The sequence below is a fragment of the Pterocles gutturalis genome, unplaced genomic scaffold, assembly GCF_000699245.1.
Source record: "Pterocles gutturalis isolate BGI_N339 unplaced genomic scaffold, ASM69924v1 scaffold431, whole genome shotgun sequence".
Lineage (NCBI taxonomy): Eukaryota > Metazoa > Chordata > Aves > Pterocliformes > Pteroclidae > Pterocles > Pterocles gutturalis.
In genome coordinates this window covers 64,607-88,390 of record NW_010097522.1, presented here as the reverse complement: position 1 = coordinate 88,390, position 23,784 = coordinate 64,607, and the positions used below count along the sequence as shown (strand labels likewise).

The 23,784-nt window shown below is 47.4% G+C and overlaps 1 protein-coding gene across 1 annotated transcript in view; it reads right to left on the bottom strand.

Annotated features, from left to right (window-relative positions):
* Window positions 1-514: 514 nt before the first annotated feature.
* The window catches only part of GRIA3 (glutamate receptor, ionotropic, AMPA 3), a gene marked incomplete at its 5' end in the record, with an annotated part of 84,795 nt that continues 61,525 nt past the window's right edge, over window positions 515-23,784 (bottom strand). The window contains 4 exons of the mRNA XM_010075539.1: window positions 515-760; window positions 1,374-1,621; window positions 3,806-3,920; window positions 21,717-21,964. Of these exons, the coding sequence (XP_010073841.1) occupies window positions 1,376-1,621; window positions 3,806-3,920; window positions 21,717-21,964 (609 nt within the window). The remainder of the gene's footprint in view (window positions 761-1,373; window positions 1,622-3,805; window positions 3,921-21,716; window positions 21,965-23,784) is intronic.

The window sequence follows — 23,784 nt, the reverse complement described above, 5'->3', positions numbered from 1 at the left end:
TTGACATCAGCTCATACAAGCAGTGACAGGCCAGTCCATGTTCGCACGCAGCAGATTTCTGAGGCTTTGTGTCAGGAGGCATTTCATAATTTGATACGATTTGGGTGGCTGATGAAACCGGCTGCGGTTTGCTTTCAGGACACAAGTTCATTTACTGTGCAGTGGTATCAAAGAATGGCTTTTGTTGCACTGATTTTTTTACAATAATTTTTTTTCACTTACTAATGTCTTGTTACCAGTCCTTTTCTTTTTCTCTTCTTTTCTTGTCTGTTTCCTTTTTTTTTATTTTTTCCTTTTAGTCTTTTCTCCTTCTTTTCTTTTCTTTTCTTTTCTTTTCTTTTCTTTTCTTTTCTTTTCTCTTCTTTTCTTTTCTTTTCTTTTCTTTTCTTTTCTCTTTTCTTTTCTCTTTTCTTTCCTTTTCCTTTCTTTTTTTCTTTTATTTCTTTTCTCTTCTTTTCTTTCCTTTCCTTTCCTTCTTTTCTCTTTTATTTTATTATTTTCTTTTTTCTTTTACTTTTTCTTCTTTCAAGCAAAGCAAGAATATTTCAGTGATGGTTTGCATTGTTGTGAGTCTCAGAGTCTTCCATAAGGCACTGAAGGAAAAAATATCAGTTTTTCCTATTAAAAGTACATTGCACCATCGTCAGTGCGTGTCATGCCTGACACCTCGGAGAGAGTGCGACTGGCTCAGGTGGTCCGAATCCATGAAGTAGCCACTTTCTCTGCTGCTTCTCCTCTTGCATGCTGTCAGGGTGAGGATCTATAATAAAACCAGAAAGATTTCATCACTGCCCAGCAGCGAGGGGCAGGGAAGCTCAGCCTGGGGAGAGGCACAGTCTGTGGGCCATGGGCTAACCAGGCTTTTCCAGAGTCATTTTTCAGCAATTCAACTCTACTTTCCATGCCTTACAAATCATGATTTCTAGTGTAGACTTTTTTTGTTCTCTTGTACGTTTTTTGGAGACTTCCTAAAAGTACTTACCTGACCTGATAACAGCTTAAAAAGTACAGAGGAAGAGGTCACTAGCAAGAGAGATGCAAATTCTGCTTACAGGAATTTAAAAAACAATTTAAAAAATACCTTTATATGTACTGAACTAGCACAATGCTGGAGAGAGGAGTGACTCACTTCACCACGAAGCCAGCTATCACTGTTTGTAATATATGTACCAAGCTTACTTCTGCTCAGGGAAGAAATTTAAATCACTTATATTCTGAGACTGCCACCAGACGATGTTTCAAAAGCCCCTTTGCAGAAGTCTGACGATCCACACACCAGAATATCACACACACCTTAAAAAAAAAAAAAAAAAAAAAAAAAAAAAAGGAAGGAAGAAACCCCAGAGGTGGGAGCTCCCGTCCCGCAGCCGTACCCCTAGATTTTCACACTTTCTGTGCCGTACACATTGTAGCCTTCTCGGTACGTAGCGTAATTCTGGGTGTTGGTGGCGGGAGCAGGTTTGAAGTTCTGCGTGTTCTTGGTGAGTTTCATTCGCTTGGACTCGGCCCGAGACTTGTAGCAGAACTCGATCAACGCCACCATCATGGCCAGCCCCAGGCCTCCCACCAGGATGTAGAAAACCCCGGCGACATTGCTCAGGCTCAGAGCGCTCGTCTTGTCCTAAGAGAAACGAGCCAGGCGGTCAGTCGTGCTGGGAGGAGCAGGCAAACAGACAGACAACAGGCTACGTGGCACTTAGTCCTAGCTGGAGTAACTACACTCGGTCAGTGTCCCACGCGTGGGTCGGTGCTGGCCCCCCCGTCCCCGACAGCCCGGGGACTGCTCCGTCTCCCACCCTTCGGCGGGTGAAACCCTGGCCGACTCCAAGGCGGTGTTTTTTTTTTTTTTTTGGTCACTGACTTCCCCAGGCCTTTGGCATCCCAGAGCAAACCTGTCTATGGCCAAGCATCTCTGGTGGCAAGGCCACCATGGGAGAGCTCTGGTGGGGACAGCAGCGGCTACGTAGAACGGCAGGTTTTACAGGAGGCCGCTATAAAACTAGAAAAAGAAAAACCCAAACCACTGCACACTTGGTTTTGGCGAATGTAGATAAAATTATTGCGATGCTGCTAAACTTATCTACCTTTTTTTTTTTTTTTTTTTTTTCCCAACAGTTAGGGAAAAAAACCATCCTAACAAGGCAGTCAGTTATTTTAAGGTCAAGCAGCAGAGCCCTAAGCCAAACTGGTGCCTTTGGTGACCGAGGGAGAGCAAGTTCCTGAACAAAACCAGTCATTGTGTCACCCTCACCAGGGTTTACCTTCCTTCAATACATGTCAGATGGGGGAGAGGGTTTGCATGTTTAAAAAGAGGTTTCTGTCATCAGATTAAATGGAGCCGCAACCCTTTTGCTGCTGTGCGGGCTGGCTGCCGGCAGGAATTGATGGTGGCCACATGGCCACTGGCCATCTCCATGCCGCACTGGCCTGGCGGGATGGACAGGGGCCAGAGCAACCTGCAGCTAGGGGCTGTGCTGACGGAGCTCAGTTTACAAGCATCTCCAGGGACAGCAAAACATGCATATAGTCAGGAAAAGATATGATGTGCCTTGTTAAGTGTGTGTGCATTTCAGTTTGGATGGATGCAGTTGTAGCAAAGAGCCAATTAAACGGAAGCTATCACTCATTTACACCTCTTTTCAATTACAGTTTTCTTCTGCAGCTGTTGTGCGTTCGGATGGCCCATGATCCCAAATTCAACTCATACTACAGCTACAGGGTTGTGCCCTAAGCAACTTCCAGTCCAGCTGAAATCAATGAATTTTTTATTATTGGCTTCCTTGGAACTTGAAATTGTCCTCTGAGAGGGTGAGAGAGTGAGGGTGCTGAGAGGGTGCTTCCAAATTATAGTTTTCTGTTTGAATGATTACAGAGAGCATTTCCAAAGGCACCAGGGGAGCGAGGCACTCCACTGTGACTCATTTCAGCTGGAGATGGATTTTTCCTCCTCTTGGTGCCTTTGAAAATGTCCTTTACTCCAACAAGCTCAGCACTTCTACAGAGATTTTTTCCTCTATAAGCATTAAAAAAAAAATAATCCTCTGTGTTTTCTTTTAAAGGAATGGTGTAAATAATAAATACTTCGTCCAATTTAAGTGTGTAGCTACCAAGTGGATCCATGTGTCACCTCAGGGGTGGGATGTCCCCTGGGCTCTGCAGCGTCCTGCCCGAGGAGCTGCTGGAGGCTGGCCGGCCCTGCAGCACAGCAGCAAAACGGTTCAAAGCAGGATTAAAAAGAACATAATATTTAAGTAATAAATTAACAATAGTATTTTTGTAGATTTTTTTTTTTAATCAAACCAACCTCAATCTGAATTGGGAAATGGGGCAGGAAGGGTGGTTTTTTTCCTTATCACAGGTCTGTTCTGAAATCGCCCACCCTTACCAAGCATGTGACTGGTTCCCAAACTGACATGTAGAGAATCTAAGCCCCAATTCTGAAACAAAAATGTGGGCTTTCAGTAAAACTAAAAATAAGAAAAGTTGCTGGCCTGAATCATACTCATTGATTGTGCTGAAACTTTGCACATTTAATTGAAGATACCAGCTTGGGAGGTTTTGGGGGCTTCTCTTTCCATGTTTTTCTAGCAAAATAGACAGTAAAACATACTTACAACTACTACAGTCTGTTACTGCATAAAAGAAAAATGCTGTCACGTTCAGAGACTTAATTATTCTTTTTCTAGTCTTTTCTTTCAACCTTCAAAATGTAAATACCAACTTTTGAAAGTCATTCTTTGTATAAAACAAACAGTGGGTCAAAATGTGATTGCTAATCAGTACAAAAAGACCTTCAGCGACTGACCTTACTTCCGGAGTCCTTGGCTCCACATTCACCCTTATCGTACCACCATTTGTTTTTCAGCTTGTCTAAGATGCCTTGTTCACTGAGTTTCAATACTGCAAGGTTTACAGGAGTTCTTCACGTGGGAAATAACATAAATAACATTATATTATGTTATTTTATGTTATTCAATCTTTAAACTACTTTAAAACTATACAAAGCGATAAAGCAGGGTTCCTGGCCACAAAGTATTTACACTGCAGGCAACTGGATCATCCCCTTTAAGTTAACGCTACAGCAACGCTATATTACCAGGTCCTGCCCATATCGCTTTGAGTAATCGGCACTCACTGTTAAATGAAGGTAGTAGAAACGAAGCAAGGCCAATTTCCCAGTTTTGTACAAACACAGGCGTTCACAGTAGCTTTACGGACTGTGCTGGGTCTGATCTCGCAGGACCCCTCCTATTGCACTAACAGACAGCAAGCCCCATGAACGAGCACGTTTGGCTTCTTACAGTGATGTGTGTGTGTGTGCACATCTGCAAATCAAAAAACCCCAGGGTGGGTGTCAGGAGGGAGTTTTTGCAGCCGTCACGGCCGTTTCCCTGGTGGCGGTGGGTCGGAGGCACCGCGCGGGCACTGGCTCTCCCCTGGAGCTGCAGCATTCCCAACTTTGCCAGTCCAGGGAACTGCAGCAGCAAATAAGCAAACGCAGACCTTTATGAAACAAATCAGTGACCACGGGAACGCCAGCTGAAAGTGCCCCAGGTGGGAGACGCTGTCAGGACGAAGTGAGCTGCTGACTGATGCTGCCAAGAGCCGGCAAGCCCAGGGGACCTGAGCTTGCCTGTCCCTTCCCTGCGGGAAAGCGGCGCCTGAGGAGCCCTCTGTTGGATCGGGTTTTGTCATTTCCATTTCCTCCTTGTGTGATGTCTCGGGGTTTTTCCTGCCCGTTTCCATGAGACAGGCTCCCTACGTTAGGGACATCTTCAGTTCCTGCACCTGCTTGAACAGCTTCGATCCCCGCTCAACGGCCACGCAGGGCAGCTGGTGGAGAGGAAAGGGATGGGGCTTTATCCTCAATGATGCCGTGCCACTTTGTGTGGGATAACACCAGGCAGACATGCACAAGGCTGCCCTGAACATGGGTCCATCCACGCCTGCCGTCAGCGGAGGAGAGGCAGGAGCTCAGCCCACGGCTGCCCCATGCCAGCTTCACTCCTTGCTCTCACTGCTCCCTGCCAAAGCGCACGACTCTCTGCAGAGCAGAAGAGACTCAGGAGAAAAAACAGCACAACCTAGACAAAAACACCTTAATTACAAGCTTAATTACATGGCGGCATTTAGGGAAATGTCCCAGTGGCAGAGCCCTGCTGTGCCTGGGGTGGGCAAATCCTGGAAAAAGCAGCTGGTGAAGAGAAGGCCCATTCCCCAATCTGCCGAGAAGCTGCCTCCGAGATGGCCATGAGACCCGCTGGAGGCTGATGTTGAAAAGCACCGTCCTCGGAGGTGCTCTGTGCCCGTTGGGAGGAGAGCAGGCACCAGGTGCCACCCCGGAGGGTGGCAGCCCAGGGACGGGGGACAGGCTGGGCAGGTCATGGGGGTCCATGAGAAAATTGCGCGTGTTCGAGAGTTCCTGAGCTGAATGCCCCACAGGCTGCACCAACGTGACCCATCACGGTGTCCCCGAACCCAGCAGGGAGGGCAGCAGCAGGGAGAAGCCACCTACATGGGGAGAACGGCTGGTCCTGGTGCCGCCTGCGCCCATCCCGGCTGGCCAGGCAGAGGCAGCACCTCTCCTCCTGCTCTGCACAGGGCTCGGCTTGACACCGGCCAAGATTTTATTTTTGTAAAATTGCTATTTTGAAGCAGCAGCTGTAATCTAATTAAGGATCAATCAGGGAAAGCTGTACACGCTCAGCCGGACACGGCCGACGGGCGGCAGTGACAAGCCTCAGGAGACGGGACGCGTTTGCTGGCTCGCTCCGGCAGCAGGCACAGAGCCCTTCCACCCTGAGCCGGTGGCATCATAAAAAGCCAGCTGTATCGCGGCTAGGTTTGCATCCAGTTATAGACAGGCTTATAAAATATCACTGTGACCAAAGCACCCTCCACAGACACTGCAGATCCCTGCCCCGTTGGCTTCTGCTGGAGGGGACCAGCCAGGTCCCGGCCAAGCCACCACCATGGACCCTCCTGGGCAGCTGTGTTGTGACCAGGCTCCTGGTGACACCCGGGAAAATATGGTTGTAATGCAAGTCAGTGAAAGCTGAGTGCCTTTGCCCACCCGTTACAAGCCCCAGCAGAACGAGCGGTGTGGATTACTGCTTAGAGAACAGTGCTCTCATTTTAAATTTCATTTAAAAACTATCCAATTTGGAGAGATTTTATGCAATACATCTCTCTGCTTTGAAAAGCATTGTGCAGCTGAGAATACGCAAACAATAGGGAGAAGGTTACAAACATCTTTCCTCCTATCCACATTTTTTATTGTGCAAATTTTCCCCTCCCCCCAGTCCTATTCCAAACACTATTTTTAATTTGCATGCCTTTATAAACCCCATATGGAGTACAGAGAATTTGCATAACATCCAATACATTATAGATTAGCTTCCACAACATTATACAGTATTGGGAAATGAGGAGGCTTAACATGCTAATTAGGGTGCTTTATTTTTTTTTTTAAAGCCAAGATTGCAGTTAATTACGCAAACGCAACTGCCAAAAAAAAAAAAAAAAGGTAGCGAACTAAAATTATCTTAACTAAACAGACGGGAATTTGCCTAAACTGGGGTTTTCACTACAGTTTGTCATGGCTCTGTTTGTCAGGTGAGGTACTGCAATGCTCAGCCCAGGTAGGAAAGAGGTGATTTGCTGCGTCCGTCTGTCCCGGCATGAGGAGTGGAGCAGGATGGGCAGACAGGCGCTGGGGAGAAGGTGCATGCTTCAGACCCACCAACCCCTTGCCGGCGGAGCTGTCGCCGTGCCGGGATGTGCCGGTGCTGGGGGGGCTGTAAGGAACCCTGCGTGGGATGAGGGCTGGTCATGGGTGGATGCTACGACATGGGCAGGTCAGGTAAGGAGAGACCAGGGCAGGAAAGTCTGACATGAAGCAGTGGCTGGAGCTTGTCCTCCCCTGCTGTAGCCCGTCCTGTCCCCCTCGGCACACAGACGAGCTGGAGGTTCGCCTGAGCGAGCTCCCGGCTGCCCTCGGCTCTGCCATTTTGCTGGCCCGGGCACGGGGATGAACAGCCTGTACCGGAGCACAAAAGCCCTCTCAATGCGCTAGAAAAGGCACTAATTTGTGCTTCACAGTTGTAGCACGAAATGCAGCTTGTTTCACCAAAGTCCTAAGGAACAATTTTGTCTGCTTCCAGGATATTAACCCCAAGAGCTCCGAATGGGCGAGCTGCTCTCCCGTGCAGCAGGATTTGAGCGACCCGAGGGTGGGAGAAGGTGGGAGGCCTCTGCAGCCCCCAGTCCAGCACTTCCCCCGTGGGGATGCAATGTGAGCTGGTGCGGGATGGGCGACTCAGCTCCCAAATTCCCGAGTTCAGTAAATATATTGAAGAGTGAGCCTGGCTGCTGGTACGTTTTCCAATTGCTTGTCTCCGAGACGCTGTCTAGCCCTGTTCAATTTAATAGTCAAGAGTTGGGCATGGCTTTGGCCAAGAGCCTGATGGAGGGGCCGAAGGGCATGTCTCGATCGTGGTGTTTTTCTCGCCGAACACTCAGCAGCATGTTTCGAATGTGAATCCTCTTCTTGCAACTCGACCTATCCCAAAAAAGGCCCTCGGGCAGTGCCAGCACCCCGCCCACGCTGGCAGGGCAAAGGCTGCTGAGTTGCAAAGTGTTTTCTTGGCTATCGAGGGGGGAGCCTGGGGTTCTTCTGGGAGCGAGGGCTGCTGGCTGTAGGAAGGGGATTTTTCATAGCCTGCCCTGGCACTGTTTGGTTGAGGGGGGATTTTTTTTTTTTTAATTGCCTTAGAAGCAGAGGAGTGGAGAGACTAAACGTCTCGCTCTGGTCCTACAGGAAGCTGTGACCCAGCCGCCAACCTGCCTCTTGGCTGGTTGCACCACCTCAAAAATGGCTCAGAGGATCATCTGCTCAGTTTCTTGGTGTCTGTCTCAAAAGACTTCCATTTCCTCATCTTTTTCCTGGGATAATTTTGTGCTTTCCAGCTGCTTTTTTAATTAGGTTGCTGTTGTTGGGCTTTATGGGATATCCTTCAAGGTCCTTGGCCCTTTCCCGGGTGGCTTCAGCTGTTTCTCCTCTGCTTTAATTTATGATGAGATTATTTTTCATCCCCCCACTGTGGTTTCCAGACCAGCTCTCTATTGGTTTGGTTGCTGTTATCAAAGTAAAACGTTAATGTTTGAGATCTTGTGCTCTCTTGTGCTCTGTACACCCAGGAAAATGAGCTGAAGCAATTAAGATCAGGATGTCAGTATTTCGGATGTCACAGGATGGTATTCTTGGGCAGAAACTTGCAGCGTTTTAGTTCCTCACCATAATTGAAGGATTTTTTTTTTTTCCCTTGTGCTTTTCATCCAGGTGTAGTAGGCTTGTCTGATCCAGGCATAACCATGTGAGGTTGGATCTGTTGGGAAGCTTCACCAAACCCCACCAAGATTTTTTTTTTTGCTGACATCTACAAATGACTGGAAGACTTGAGTCTAGAGAAACGGTACCGGGAGCCTCATACTAAATAGTATTGCCTCGGATGGCAAATTAATCCATTTGCTATGGTTGATTTATTTAAGAGAGGCACGCCTTTAAGATCGGTGTCCACCTCTTCTCACAGATTTCACTTTATCAGAGTCTGCTGCAAACCTGAATTTACACCCGGGACAGAGGGTTTTATCGGTGTTTTCAGCAGTTTGGTTTCTCTGCTCCCCTTTTAGGAGACCCTGCTCAGATGTCATGAGTTACTGGTAGAAAACAAGCTGTGCCAGTCTTTTTCCAAATGCAATGTGGCAACACCTCAAAGGGAACCTCCTCTGCCCTTGGCTGTGTGGCCCCGGGGCTTCCTCCCTGCTGCATTTCAGCCCCTCTTGGCTTGGGACACCAGCCCCAAAAGTGCTGCTGCATCCCTCGGGGCTGGTGGCCCCAGGTGACAGGATGATGATGACAGAGAGAACCGAAAAATGATGTTCACTCACTCATTAAAATTACATCTGTGAACTAGATCCCCAAAGCTTCAGGTTCTATTTAAAAATCCCGGCCACCTCTCCCTCCAAATTCAGGAATCGCTACAGCACTTCTTTGTCATGAAGGTCGATCTTGCATAAAATACAGCACTGCTTCCACACCAAGTAATGTTCACCATGCTGATGGGTGAGATCATCCCTCAGGTGTGGGTTGGAAGGGACCTTAGAGATCCTCCAGTTCCAACCCCCTGCCATGGGCAGGGACACCTCCCACTAGCCCAGGTTGCCCAAAGCCTCATCCAGCCTGGCCTTGAACCCCTCCAGGGATGGGGCATCCACAGCTTCTCTGGGCAACCTGGGCCACTGCCTCACCACCCTCACAGGAAAAAATTTCTTCCTAATATCTAATCTGAACCTACCCTCTTTCAGTTTAGAACCGTTATCCCTCATCCTATCACTACGTGCCCTTTCAAAAAGTCCCTCTCCAGCTTTTTTGTAGGCCTCCTTCAGGTACTGGAAGGCTACTACAAGGTCTCCCCAGAGCGTTCTCTTCTCCAGGCTGATCTCAGCCTGTCCTTGTACAGGAGGTGCTCCAGCCCTCTGACCATCTTTGTGGCCTCCTCTGGACTTGCTCCAACAGCTCTGTGTTCTTTCCTGTGCTGAGGACTCCAGAGCTGGATGCAGTACTCCAGGTGGGGTCTCATGAGAGCAGAGTGGAGGGGGAGAATCAACCTCCCTTGACCTGCTGCTCCCTCGATGCTTCTTTGGACGTACCCCAGGATATGGTTGGCCTTCTGGGCCCCTGTGGAACGCGACTCCTCACTGGTCTCCACTGGGACATTGACCCGTTGACCACAACTCTGAGTACGACCATCCAGCCAATTTCTTATCCATTGAGTGGTTCATCCATCAAATCAATGTCTCTCCAATTTAGAGACAAGGATGTCGTGCCAGAAAGTGTCAAATGCTTTGCACAAGTCCAGGTGGATGATGTCCGTTGCTCTTCCCTTATCCACTAACGCTATGACGCCTCAAGAAGGTATAACTTCTGCCCCCTCAAATTATAGATCATAACAGTTTTTTAATTTGATTAGTGACCTTTTAGGTTTGTTTCCATGATTTCACCCGCACCTGCATAAAAGCAGATAACCTGAAAAAAGATATTTTATCTCATGTCATCACTCTAGCTTCTACCAACTTAAGAAAGAGACCCAGCAGGCTGAAGTCCCAGGTAAACTCCAAAAGCTGGCAAAGCTGCTCTTTAGGCAATCTGATTCCAGTTACTGTCCACCATGTCTATGTGCCAGCACTGCAAAAAGGACGCTTCCCTGAATGAACTCAGACTGCGCAGAACAGGCTGAGCAGCTTCTTGGGAAAAGTGCTGTTAATCTATGAAAAGAACATTCTGGTTGCCAGCCTTGCCAGGAAAGGGCTGCTTTCCAGGAGCAAGTGATGGGACGTATCGATGCTAGCAGCTCTGTAGCCCAGTGTTTGGGTGGGTCCTTACAAGTCCCAGCAGGCAACACAGAGAATTGCTCGTGACCACTAAAGGTGAGATTTAGGAGCAAAAAGTCACTTTGGGACTTGAAAAATCTCACCCAATAATCCGTAGATTTTCGTCGGTTGTGTGTAACTGGTGTTTGAGTGGCATGAAGCCTTGGCAACACTATAGTTATGTTTATTACTTGCAATCAGTAAAGATTTAAGTGGTGATTGGAACAGCTTTGGATAATTCACATCCCATTCTATGCTATAATGGATGTAATATAAATGTTATACCCAAAAACACTCATTGCCAAGGAGAGAAAACGAACACAGCAGACAGCACCGTTCCCTCAAACCAGATGAACCATTGCTCAGAATTAATTTAAAATTTTTAGACGCAATCTTTCAGAAAAACGAGCTGCAAAGAAAAGATGTAAGAAGTAAGGCCTCTTCGAAGCACTAATTAAAGGGCTTCCTCGGAGCTGCCCAGGACGGGGTGGGCAGTGCAGGGGTTACATGGAATCTCCAGGCAGTGGGGCTGCCCCAGGGCTGACCTGGCATCTTTCGCCACCTGGGTTTTACAAACCACAGGGGTTCCTCCACACATCATCAGCTGGTTTCTGATGTTTTGTGGAGCATTTGGTGTACAAGGTACAGGTGTGACATTTTCTCAGCACTGCTGCTTGCAGCATCTTGAGAGTCCAAATGTAGCTTTTCTTGTGGGTAGAAGGTAAAGAAAGAAATCCCCACAAGCTTGAAGGAACAGCAGAATAACATCAGCAGTGAGAGCTCCTCTCTGGTCTTGAAAATGTCCCTTCTCCACTAGTGCCTGGGGCTGAGGCTCAGGAGAGCAGAGAGCAAGCTGCCGAAGAGTGGATCAGCACCTCAGCCCCAGGAGGGATGCCGGATGGCTTGGGAGGATGCTAAGAGCTAAGCAGGAGCTCCAGCCACCACAGCTCCACTGTGTCTACGAGTGGTCCCCACGCAGAAGGGCTTGGTGGCTTCTGCAGTGCTACTTGGGCAGGATGTCTGCGTCCCCAGCGGTGCTGGGGAGGATGTGTGCCACCTCACCCAGGGACGGAAAGTCTGCTCAGTGATGAAGGTCTTGAGGCCAGCGGCGATGGAGATCCTCCTCACAAGGCAGATGGACACCGGCTCCAAACGTATGGTAGATGTGGCCAACAAGAGCCCTGTCCGTTGCAAACAGGGCTGGCTACAAGGCCAGAGACACGACTTCCCAATGTGCTTAATACTGCATCTGCCACAACGTGAAATCCTGCGTGGTCATTAACATGCCCCTTTTTCATTTTTTTCCCACCAGTACAATATCAGATGTCAAATAATTCTGGTTGGAGAAGCGCTGTGGAGCTGAACACGCATGTCAGCAGGGATGCGGTATTTACAGCAAAGCTGTTTGTGTTTTAACGTACGCCGGCCCTGGCCATTTGGGTACATCGGGGGAGGCAAAATCACAACGCCAAAGGCACCCCTGGGCTCTGGCTGTGTCACACCGCAGGGGCACAGAACAGCTGCAAATCTGGTCCAATATTTGCCTAGGCCAAGTTCATGGCTGATTTGTGGGATCAGACCAACAAAAAGCCACAGGAGGTTTTTGGCAAATCCGTCCCCATGAAGATCCCGAGATGAACGAAGGTGATGTCCTCCCTCCGAGCCGGCGCGCAGCCCTCGCTGAGCTGGGCAGTCAGACCAGCAGCTGCATCCCCCGCAAAGGGCTCTGCACCCTCCCGGCCAAGCCTCGGTGACATGAAGGATGCCAAAGTCCATGGTGGTACCCGGTCTTGGTTAATACATTATAAAGTGGCTTTTGACTTATTTTTAATCCCTGTTATCTCTACCTAATCCTTTTAATTTAGGAACCTGACGTATTTAGAGCACTCTCACTTCTGCAGCAGGGATTGTTTTTCTCTTATTTCTGATGACCAAAGCTGTCCTTGCCAGGTGGAGCATCCCTGGGACTGCTGACGGCAGCACAACCCAACCACCAACGTCGTGACATCAAAGAGTTTGGACATTAAATGCTTGGGTTTCTAAAATCCACCTCATAGTGCCAGAGGAAAGGCAAGTGGACTAAGGTGCAAACAAACAAGCACTTCTGTCATTCAAAATGCTTCCTAAAATCCTCTAGGGTAAAGCCACTGAAAACAAGGAATTAATTGTTCCTGTTGGTATCCCTGGCAAATCTCCACTAGCTCCAGGGGGAGCAGACAGGGAAGTGTGTTGTGGACATGTGGGAAGTGTCACTTTTGCCATGCTCCAGGAGGTAAATATCTGGAGGGGACGGCGAGAACGACCCCGAACCGACCGCACCACTGCTTTGTACCGACACTTCAGCCCCATGTATCCAGCACTGCAGAGAAACACCTCAAAGCCACGCATCATGCGGAATCACCAGCCTTCCCCACTCGGCTCACGGGGCCTCTCGTTCTGCTCACTGCCGGAGCGGCCAGCGGCCACCACCGTGTCCCCGAGCTGGCCCCGCGGGCGCATGGCGGCACAGGGCACTGACAAACGCAGAAATCCAGCCTGGGCACTCGGCTTAATTTGACAGCATACCATGAAAATCTCACTAACAACCATCTTGGTATCATTAAAATGTAAAGATAGAAACAATCCAGGAAGAGATACCAAATCCAGCATTATTCTCCAGAGGGCATCACTTGAGGTTAAAGACCAATCTAAATCAAATAAGGCACTTTATTCCCCCAAGCTCCATAAATCCCAGCCTGATCTGCAACTACTGAATGGATTTTTTTGTCAGATCTTGTTACTGCAATAACTTCTGACTACATACAAAACCTGCGGGTGAATGCATTGTCCAAGAGCTCTGCTCTTGCCGAGATCAGATCTATCTGATAGATCATAATTCACCAATTTGGTGATGTCTCTGTGCCACAACTTCACATTCTGCCATGCACCTGCGCGTGAGGGACCGGGAAGATTTTGGATGGAAATGGGTTCATTATTAAAACCCACCTTGTTTATTTCAAGACTAGAGTTACCTGGTACTTCAAGCAGGAGTGAACAGAGCCCTGAAAATGTGGGCATAAAACATACCGTCACTCACTACTCCTATTTGTGACCTTCTGTCTCAAAAAACTACCTTCTGTATTTCATGCTGAACATTTAATATTCATGGACAAAGCACCAGGCATCTCCTCTGTAAGGAATGAACTTGGTTGCTCTTTGTTACCATTTCAGACCTGCACCATTTTTCCCCTGCCCTGTGTTACCAGCCCTTGCACATCTATAAGAGTTAACATGTGATGGACTGAAATGCTTTATGGGTGGGCAGAGGAAGGGATAAAAGTGAAAGCCATCTAGTCTGCAAAGACAAAGAGCTTTAAAAATTAAAAGATAAAACTTGGTGCCTCAAGCCCCATACATCCCCGAGCCACCTAAGAAACACACTGCGTGTCCATGGCTGGGATAGTGCTTGGGGGCATCCAGCACAGCGATAAATCCCCCGGCAGAAGGACGTTGTTTTTCCTCAACAGCCGGGCCAGAAGCGGTTCCCGTTGCTCAAGGCACCGAGGAGCAACCCCAGGACCACAGCTCCCCAGCTGCCAGGAGGAGCCCCTGGCCACCATGGACAGCTGGGCTGGGATCTCCTGCAGCACATTTTGCCTGTTCTGTGCCTCTTGATACTGAACAGTGTCACAGGATGACCAAAACCTTACCTACAAGACAGCATACAACATCGTTTAAAAAATTTGTGCGCGGTGCGGTGCTGTCAGTAACAGAGCCAGCAGCCGTGGGAGGCGGAGGCAGGCGGTGACATGGTGTGTCAGCCTGCGGGGATTGCTGCTGGTCAAAGGACATTAGAGACCCCTGCACGGGTACACTGGCTTTCAGTTCTGCTCTGACGGCCAATGCCTGTGAACTTTTTGCTTTTGGCTTTGCAAAAGGTGCTGAACACAGGTTTTGTAACAGCCATTGAATGCTATGCGAACGATCTGTCAGGGGATGGGTTTTTTTAGTTACTGCTATTTAGTAGTTCTTCATAACAGAACTTTGTTCTAGTCTTCATTACTGTGTTTTTCCATAAATAGTGGTTTTTTGGTCAGTTCAAGGTTTCTTGGCTTTTTTTTTTTTTTTTCAGAGGCAACCCCTGTATCGCTGTGGAATCTGTGGGTTTTTTCCCTGCAGTAACTGGGTATGCATGTTAAATTCAGGTGTTTGAACTGATGCTGTATTTGCTGCAACATGGAAGACATCTACAGACATACAATGCCACTGTAACACCTACACACTCTCTGAACACACCCGCACGGAGCCAGATGTGTTACCAGCTGACACCGCAAGCTCCTCCACTCTTTGCAGAGAGTTTGCAGCCTGTGTTTGGCAGCACCAACTGTCTCTAGGAAAGTGTATTTATATGTTTCACAAATGCAGCTCAAACAAATTAAACTCTCTACTAACAGGATCATAATTTAATAGAAGTGCCAAGTGCTAATGCAATATTACATGCCTATTGGATTAGGAATTGCAAGCCGTACCAAGTCATCGTAGTTCATTTACAGCAGTGCGCGAGACTCGAGGTACAGATGTGGCAGGGGGGTGGGATGCAGAGCTACCCGAACAGCGAGGCAGAATAAGGGAGGGCAGATGCTTAATGTCACGCTCAAACCCCCAGTGTCTGAGACAGCAATGTGCATCTTTCATGTCATTGCCTGGATCCTTTCTAACCTGGATGGATATGAGCAAGAAACTCAACTTACCTTGCGTGCGGGCTATCCCCTCACCTTCTCTTTCTCTTGCCTCTAGACACATCCAGTTTTTCCCCCCGTCTTCTACGATTTATCTTCCTCTTGGGACGGCTTCTTCTGCGACTCCTGCTCTCGGGCTCCTCAGCAAGCTGCAGGCAGGTGCTGCTTAGTCCAGAGGCTACACAAGACATTCAAAGAACTGCTACATTGCTTGTATAAACTAGGGGTGTCTGACCCACGATTACAGCGCCGGCGAGCGCAGAGCAATCCACTGCAGCAGCACAAGTGCCTGCGTCCACCCGAGCTCAATGCTGAAACAGTACAATTACTTTGAAGAAGAAGAAGAAGAAAGGCATTTACTTTTCCCTTTGGATGTCTAGTGACAGCAGTTACCATTCAAGAGGAAACAGACAAGCCTCACTTCCAGCTGCTGGTTTTCCCTTCTCCCTTCCCAGTCCCAAGGAGTTCTGCCTCAGCTTTTCCCATACTGATGCTCACAACACAGGATAAATGACTCATGCAAACAATTTATGGAAAATAACTGTTAAGCACCACAGGTATTATTGAAACGAGTGCCTGAGTCACGAGTCTTTAAGATTTCTTGTGGCCATGAAGGCAGGACGCCTTGGTGCCGCACCTGGCTTGCCTCTGTCACGTTAACACTGCACCAGCACGGCTCCTTGCGCGCTCAGGTCCAGCTTCGTCAAGGCAGCAGAGCCAGCCCCCAGGATGCTAAAGGTTGTACAGGCAAAACAAAAGAGTTCTCAGTTCTTAGATGCCAGCCCTGACTCCATCAGCTCCTTCCCAGCCTGGGCAACCTGCTCATCTCAAATTCTCCTTCTGAGGCTACTAGTTACGTTCCCAGGAAAATACCCTCAAACAATCCACCCAACAGCACAGACATTTCTGCAAACCAGAGCAGGCTCTCTGCCCTTCTGGGCAACGCTCCAAGCGAGGTGCTCCGATGAACTCCTAGAGCATCAAGACTTCATTGCTGGGACAAAACACACACAGTATTATTTCCTAATATGCTATAAAGTAATACCTGTCAATTAAGCAAATATTCTGATGTCTTCCTTTTAATGTATTATTTAGCTTTGTCACTAATTTGCACAATACAATAATTTCATATTACTTTCCCAGCTCTGAACATGACTTAGCTCTGTGCTACCATCACTGGTTCTGACCAGCCATTTTCTCTTTTTCCAGCTCATAACCCAAGCCTGTAGAATGGGTGGTAAGTAAATTCATGCTGATGACCATAATTTCTAACAAATTGCTCAAATAAATTGTGCTGCATCTTTTTAAGATAGCCATTTCCCCAACCGTTCTCTTTAAAGCACAACACATTTGGCAATGGTGCTCTTCAGATGTCAGGTACCATCTAAAATAACGCAGAACAGATTTCTTCTAAAAATATGCCACTTGAAAAAAATTATGCTGCAGATGCTAATGGCTGTGCTGAAAATGTATCAAAGCAAAATAGCACAGAGAAATGGGGGAACAAATCCCACCTGCTAATGGCCACACTCACAGCTGGGAACATGAGGCTTTATGGAGCATGGCTCTGGAGGCAGAACTCAACTAGCATGCTGGAAAAGTAATCCTATGATTAAAAAGAAGCAACTGGAAAGTGAAGTAGTATTGCATCACACGTCATTTCACAGAGGTACTCCAAAAGAGATATCAGCCTAAAAAAAGAATATATTAAAGAAATTAAGTCAAATAATTAGCAAGGAATCTTGGCATGTCAAGTTGGCGAGATGCTGCAGTCAAACAATCTCCTTCTGTGTTGGTTGTCGTTAAATGTTACCAGGAAGGTAAAAGAATAGAAGAAATGTATCAACAGCAGAACTATAGAAATTTATCTTAGCAGAAAATTGTTCCTATGCAACTGAATAATTAGTTTCACTTAAGTCACTCAGTGTGCTACCGCCGTCTGCATCCCCTTTTGTCTATTTCTTGTTAAATTCCTATTCAGCCATCACTCAGCTCTGAGATGATAGGATTGTATAATAAACAAAATAATTAGTTTCCAAACTTGTAATACACTGTAACATATTTCCTGGAATATGGTTTTTTTATAACTGCTATTTTGCATTCTCTCACGATTTGAGAACTCAACTCATATGTACAAGAGAATTTGAAGACAGTATAATTTTGCCATGAATCCAACAGATAAAAACTAAATTCACGCTCATTTAGGGGAGCTAACTGAACAAATTTTGATGCACGTACCAGAACGTCTGCACCAGCCAAGTCAGCCCACAAGTATTGACATGCATCACAGACAAATTATGTGTGGATGGAGCATGTTCCCCTTCAGACTTCTTAAATAAGGACTGCTACCGAAATGGGGGAACTCCCTTTGCCAGAGCAGTACCGACAGCCAAGACGCCGCAGGGCAGACTGGCACCCTCTGCTCCACACCAGCGCTGGCATACACTGGTAACACTGGAAATGAGACATTTGTCAGCCAAGGCCTTTAACACAATCTCGTGGAAACAGCACAATCTCTTTAGTCTTAAAGGGGGCTACAGGAGAGATGGGGAGGGACTCTTGATCAGGGAGTGGAGTGATAGGATGAGGGGTAACGGTTTCAAGCTGAAAGAGGGGAGATTCAGATTAGATATTAGGAAGAAATGTTTTCCTGTGCAGGGGGTGAGGCAGTGGCCCAGGTTGCCCAGAGAAGCTGTGGATGCCCCATCCCTGGAGGGGTTCAAGGCCAGGCTGGATGAGGCTTTGAGCAACCTGGGCTAGTGGGAGGTGTCCCTGCCCATGGCAGGGGGGGGGAACTCGATGATCTTTAAGGTCCCTTCAAACCCAAACCATTCTGTGATTCTATGAAACGACAAGTGGACCCCAGGAGTGCACGATGCTCACAGGACTAGCCCGACAGTCTGTATAACCAAACAGATCAAAAAATCTCTCAGCAAGTCCATTTCTTTTTCCTGCTGCAAGACTCAAAATCCTTGTGAAAGGTGAAGTCACTGTTTAGTTTTCCAGTGGCAATGTAAGATACAACAACACGAGGTGAACTCACAACTCAGGATCACTCCTCTCCAAGCACAGGCGCACAGCATGCTAACCCGCAGGGAGGGCGAGCACGGGAGGGCGTTTTCTGGGAGACTGGGACCTTTGCGGTACAGCGACGGGCACCGGCACAAGCAAGCAGGCTGTATACTTACCTCTGGCTTTCAGCACAAGATAGAATATCAGGTTGCACGAGGAATTCAGCTTAAGAAACTGGCACCATCAGTCTGCAATGACCCATGGCTACACACAGCTCGGTGGTGGCAGGGAGGAACGGGTGGTTATGAACTCAGGGCAGCGATTTCCCAAGCCTGGGTCTCTACTGGTGAAGCTAAGAGAGGTGCTCTGTCAGCTTAGCCGGTAGAGAGAGCTGCCCCGAGTTCGCAACGGTCCCCATGCTGCCCTGCGTGACGGGGCGCAAGGTCTGTGCCTCCACCCAGGGCATCTTCACCCCCCCATCCTCTTTGATTCCCCCCCATCTACCCCCTCCTTTAAGGGAAAAAAAACCACAGTTGTGAAGCAACTCCTCTGAAATGCTCTATAAATGAAGCCTTGTTCATACAAATAATTAACCAAAAATGGGATGAGATGACGAGGGCAACTCAGGCTTTTGGTGGGAGGATGGAGAAGAGGAGAGAGAGGCCAGTGAGAGTGCCTGGGGCCGTAGCACCTGGGGGTCAGCAGGGCTCCAGCGGGGCTGGGGACGTTGTTCTTAGTGGTCGGCAATGGGGGTGTGCGCTGTCAGGAAGGCACCTGCCTGCTTGCTGCAACGCCGTGGCATCGCAGCCTGCAGCACTGAGTGCCTACAAAGTGCTACCTCAAAAGAAAATCCACTTTGGAACAACAACAAAAAGCCCTTTGATTTATAACATCTCTAGAAACAACAGCTAAGCCCTTCACTGCCTCCCCTAGCTTAGTCTTCTGCAGGAGGTCCTCTCCGACCCACGTTCTCCTCCCTGGGGATTTCTGCTGGCAGAGCTGTGCCCCAAGAGCTGACGGCTGTAGCTCAAACAAACAAGTAGTCCTTCATCACAGCGGGTTATGACAAACTGCAGAACAACAGTGCTTTGTGATTTACGGATTAAACCAGCAAAACACACGTCGCCGTTCCCTCTTCGTTGGATACCGACAAAGCATCACAGCGCATCTCACTCCACTCCCTTAACATTCACTGACCAGGGCCATGGCCTTGCTCATGGCTGGTATCACTCTTTCTAAAAGGTCTTTCAACATGAGCAAAAATAGAAGGATGGCCCTGCCCTAATTATGAACATTTTAAAAATCCTTTTCAGCTTCCTTCGGGCTGTAAGCATTAGTTGGCTGGGTTTAATTCAATGAACTTGAAGCAATGGAGTTCATTGAAGCTGGTTTGTATGAAGAGTTTTCTTTCACGGAGGCACCATTAGACAATGTGGTGCTGGATCCCAGGAGAATATTAAACATTTAATATACCGGGCAAGTATAACATTATATAAAAATGCTGTGTGAAGGATGAGCGGCAGAGCTAAAAAGCATAAAAAAGCTCAAGCTCGCCTCGAGGCTGCTGCTGAGCACTGCAGACCTCCTGTTATTGAACAAACCTGAATTTGAGAGCCTTTCCTTCCTGTATTACTACACAGTGGTTCTGCCAACATTAGAGATGAACAGCAGAGTAACTTCCTACGTAGCCAGTTGTAGGCAACTCCTATTAACAGAACACAGCAGTAATTTGCAGTAATTGTCCAAAACTGCAGTTTACTGAAAATACTGTTATTATTGATTTTGGACCAAAGCTGAAGCATTTTTTGTAAGAGAGATTACGAGTTACTGTTCCTTAAGGAACTGGTTCTACTAGCTGTAGGAGAGTGTCACTATAAAAATTAATCTCAGTACTTTTCAGTATAACAATGTATTTTAAATTCATTTTCTTGGTAGTTCCTGTACCCAAGGTGACCAACAGTACCCAGCCTGCTCTAGCTACAGCTTCTCCTCACCAGGGTGAAGACTGCATAAATTCACAGTTTCACAGGGTGAGGTTGGCAATATCAAAGCACACTAGCTAACTTTTGCAATCCACGAGCTCATTAAACCAACTTTGAAAGTCTGGCTACCGTACAGGCTCTCTGAAAGACTGGGGGCAGCCTCAGCTCCACAGAAGGCAGCGACAGCTAGCTCCTTACACGTTACCGTTACTGCTATTATTTTACCATTAACGGGTGACTACCGTCTCTGCTCAACATTATGCCTTTGCTATGACCGTTGCTTAACTGTTACCTCTTGACCCCACGCTGCGATGAGATGAGCAGCCACCCTTTCTCTCCCTGAGCTATAGACCCGCTCTTGTCCGCAGACCAGGCTTCTGAACTCGTGCCACCAGTTCAGCCAGCAAAGCAGCGCGTGCTGGTACTGGTTTGCTTGACCCTTCCCCAAAAGAGCAAAGGAGAAGTGAGCCCTCTCGCCTCCAGGTCTGCGCTGGTGAAAAAAAGCCTCTCAAAAACCGTCACAGATCAATCACAGAGAAAGACCGAAGCCCTGTCCCCAGGGGTCAGTACGGCGGCCAGATGCGATCGCTCTTTCCTTGTACAGTTACAAGCACTGATGTGCTCTGCACAGGTCCCACCGATACCGGACTTTCTATCTGTTAGTCAAATAAGGTTTCCAAGCTTGACCAAGCCTGTTGACAATATTAAATTAAGACCGTTTCTTTGAAAGAGCTACTGGGCAAGCAAATGGCTTTTTTTTTTTTTTCCCCCACCACAATTATTCAAATGGTTTTCATCTGCTTTTTTTTTTTTTTTTTTTTTTCCTTGAGAAGTAAAATAACAGCCTTGCCGATTACTCTTTGCTAAGGTACCCGATTGTGGTGACATTGAGGCTGACCTTGGAGTCACCTCCCCCGCTGCCGCACTCTCCTTTGTCGTACCACCATTTGTTTTTCAATTTGTCCAAGAGGCCTTGCTCATTCAGTTTTAATACTGCCAGGTTAACAGCATTTCTTGAAACGATAAAACATAACTTGTAAGAAAAAATGCACAAATGCTTAGGAAATCGTAACGTATAAAAAAAGGAGCACAAGAGGACAAATTGGCTAAAATTTCACAGAACGTGGAGCTATCAAAATGTCTGTACAGCAAATACAGGGTTAAATATTGGAAGGTGGCATGGAGGATAACATTTGCTCAAAACTGAAGTGTGCGGGATGGGGAAATCGTCTTTGAGAAAGAAAGTAACAAGAACACCACATCATGCAGTTAACATTCGTCACGTATGGCAGGTTAACTCGGCTTTTACCATTTAAATTGAAAAAGCCATTGAACTGTAAAATTAAAACAGCAACAAACAATCAGAAAGGACAACACGAAGAGAACACTAAAAAAAATGGATGCATTAAATAAACGAAACCATAATTTACCGTCTTATTTAACTCCATGGAATATCGAAGATTTTAAACTTTAAAGTTACCTCAAAATCCACAAGAAAGAAAATGACAACACAATACATCAGGGTAGGTGGAATACTATAACAACATGGATATTGTTATATTATTCCACCCACCTTAATGCTGAGCCTTTGGGGGTTGCTACACCATAGCCCTTGGAATCCAGGTTGCCGCCGACTTTCATGGTGTCGCAAGGCTTGCGCTGCTCGATGTACTCGTTCATCGTCGATTCCAGCAGGAAGGCAAACTTCCCCTTCGACTTCCGCACCCTCGCCACCCCGTCCGCCGTCGTTTTGGTGAACACCGATGGTTCGGCCGACTTCATGTAAGACCACATTTTCTCGTAGACGGCTATTTTTGACCTCTGGGAGAGAGGAAAGGAGGGAAATGAAGAGCCACGTTGGCAAGGGCACAAGACTGAGCTCCTTGGGCTAATTAAGAGGTATAATTAACACCCTATAACTGATTAAGGCCAACAAATAAAAAAGTCAAGGTAGCTCAGAGAGAGACATATTGCCCCCTGAACAATGACCAACCCATCGAATGGTTGGGGATGGGGAAACATATCTCAGACATTTATTCTACTAATTGCCCTGGAACTGGCAGCCCGGCAGGCAGAATGAGAAACAGTGTGTGCCCGTCCCAGCGCCTTGGATCCCGCTCTGCCGGGGGTTCATCCGCCTGCACGCTGCTCTGCACTGAACCAGAGGGAGGATGTTAAATCCTAGCTCATCCATCACGGCCAATAGATGCAAAAGAAGCCTCAGCCCTTCACACAAATCCTCAGTATTGGTTTTTGTGCTAATTTGCAGCTAGGAAACACAGACATTTGCTTATTACATGTTGCCAGCAAGGCAGGAATCTGCTTTTCACAGAGGCGATGGCAGGTCTGTGATACAGGAGACCAGGCCAGCTCTAGTGGCTTCTAATAGTGATGCTCATATGAGAGACATAAATAGTAATTACAAAATCATTTAATAATCAATAGTCAAACTTTCAAAACTCAGTTTCACATTTTCCTAAAAGACAGTAAACACAAATATCAGCAATAAGCTGAAGAAATTGCTGGTTAACTGCTTGCGTGTCACTTATATATATTTTTCCCTGTTTTCCTCATTTTGAGACAGAGCCAATCCTAACAGCCTCTAGCTCAGCGTACAGGTTTTGTAAACCTGGAAATGCTGAGAAATGTGTTACTTCCCCTTCTCCCTCTTCCTCGCCAGTAACGTTTAAACCACCCTCAGATCAGCCACCTCCAGACTCTTAAGCATTCATATCTTGGACTCTTGGTTAAACTTTCCTGCTTGGTTGACAGAAGGCAGTAATGCCAACTCTTTTTCTCTGAAGTCTGGAAATCCAAAGGATTTATGTAAGGCTTTTGGTCCAAGCTGTGGGTATCTCGAATTTATTCCTCCTCCTCCTCGCCAGCTTCCTGTCCACAGCCTCCCCTGCAGAATGGGAATGAGGCAGGCAGCAGCTAAATCTAGTTCAAATTTAACAAACTTGGGGTAGGAGACTGTTAATGTCCATCAGGTTGATGATCGAGACAGCCTCATTTCCTCCTCATTCAGGACAATTTAATGTGTTTAGAATAATGTAATGCTTAACAACCAGCCTCCAAACATTTCACAGGAGGTAAGCCCTGCCTTCAGCATCCTTCAGATTAACGTGCCCAGCTCGTATTGCTACAACGGATGGAGAGGAGCATGGAGGGCAAGATTTTGTTTTAATTATCCCTCCCGATGAGCTGAAAAACAACTGAAAATGCAAACTAATTAAAATCAGCCCAACTGACAACAGGAAATCAGAGAGGCAACAATACAGCGCAGCTTCATTAGGAGCTGGCTGAGTGGTGGGGTACGAAAACCAAGCAAGAGGGATTTCAATGGAGAACGTTTCGTGGCTTAGGATGGGCTGGACGGCTTTGTTTGCCCACATCAGGAGTGAAGAAGTGGTGGGAGGAAGGGGGATATAAAGGGGACTGAAATGGTCCTGACACAGGTGAAAGAAGGGATTGGGGGATTTGCCTGGCTTCCTCCTGCAACAGCAAACACTGAATGACCCGAGATGAGGACAGGGGCTTTAAGCCGCGGGGAAAGCACCGCAGCCAAGCCTCTGGCAGGGAGCATGTCACTGAGGGATAACGGTTTCAAGCTGAAAGAGGGTAGATTTACATTAGATATT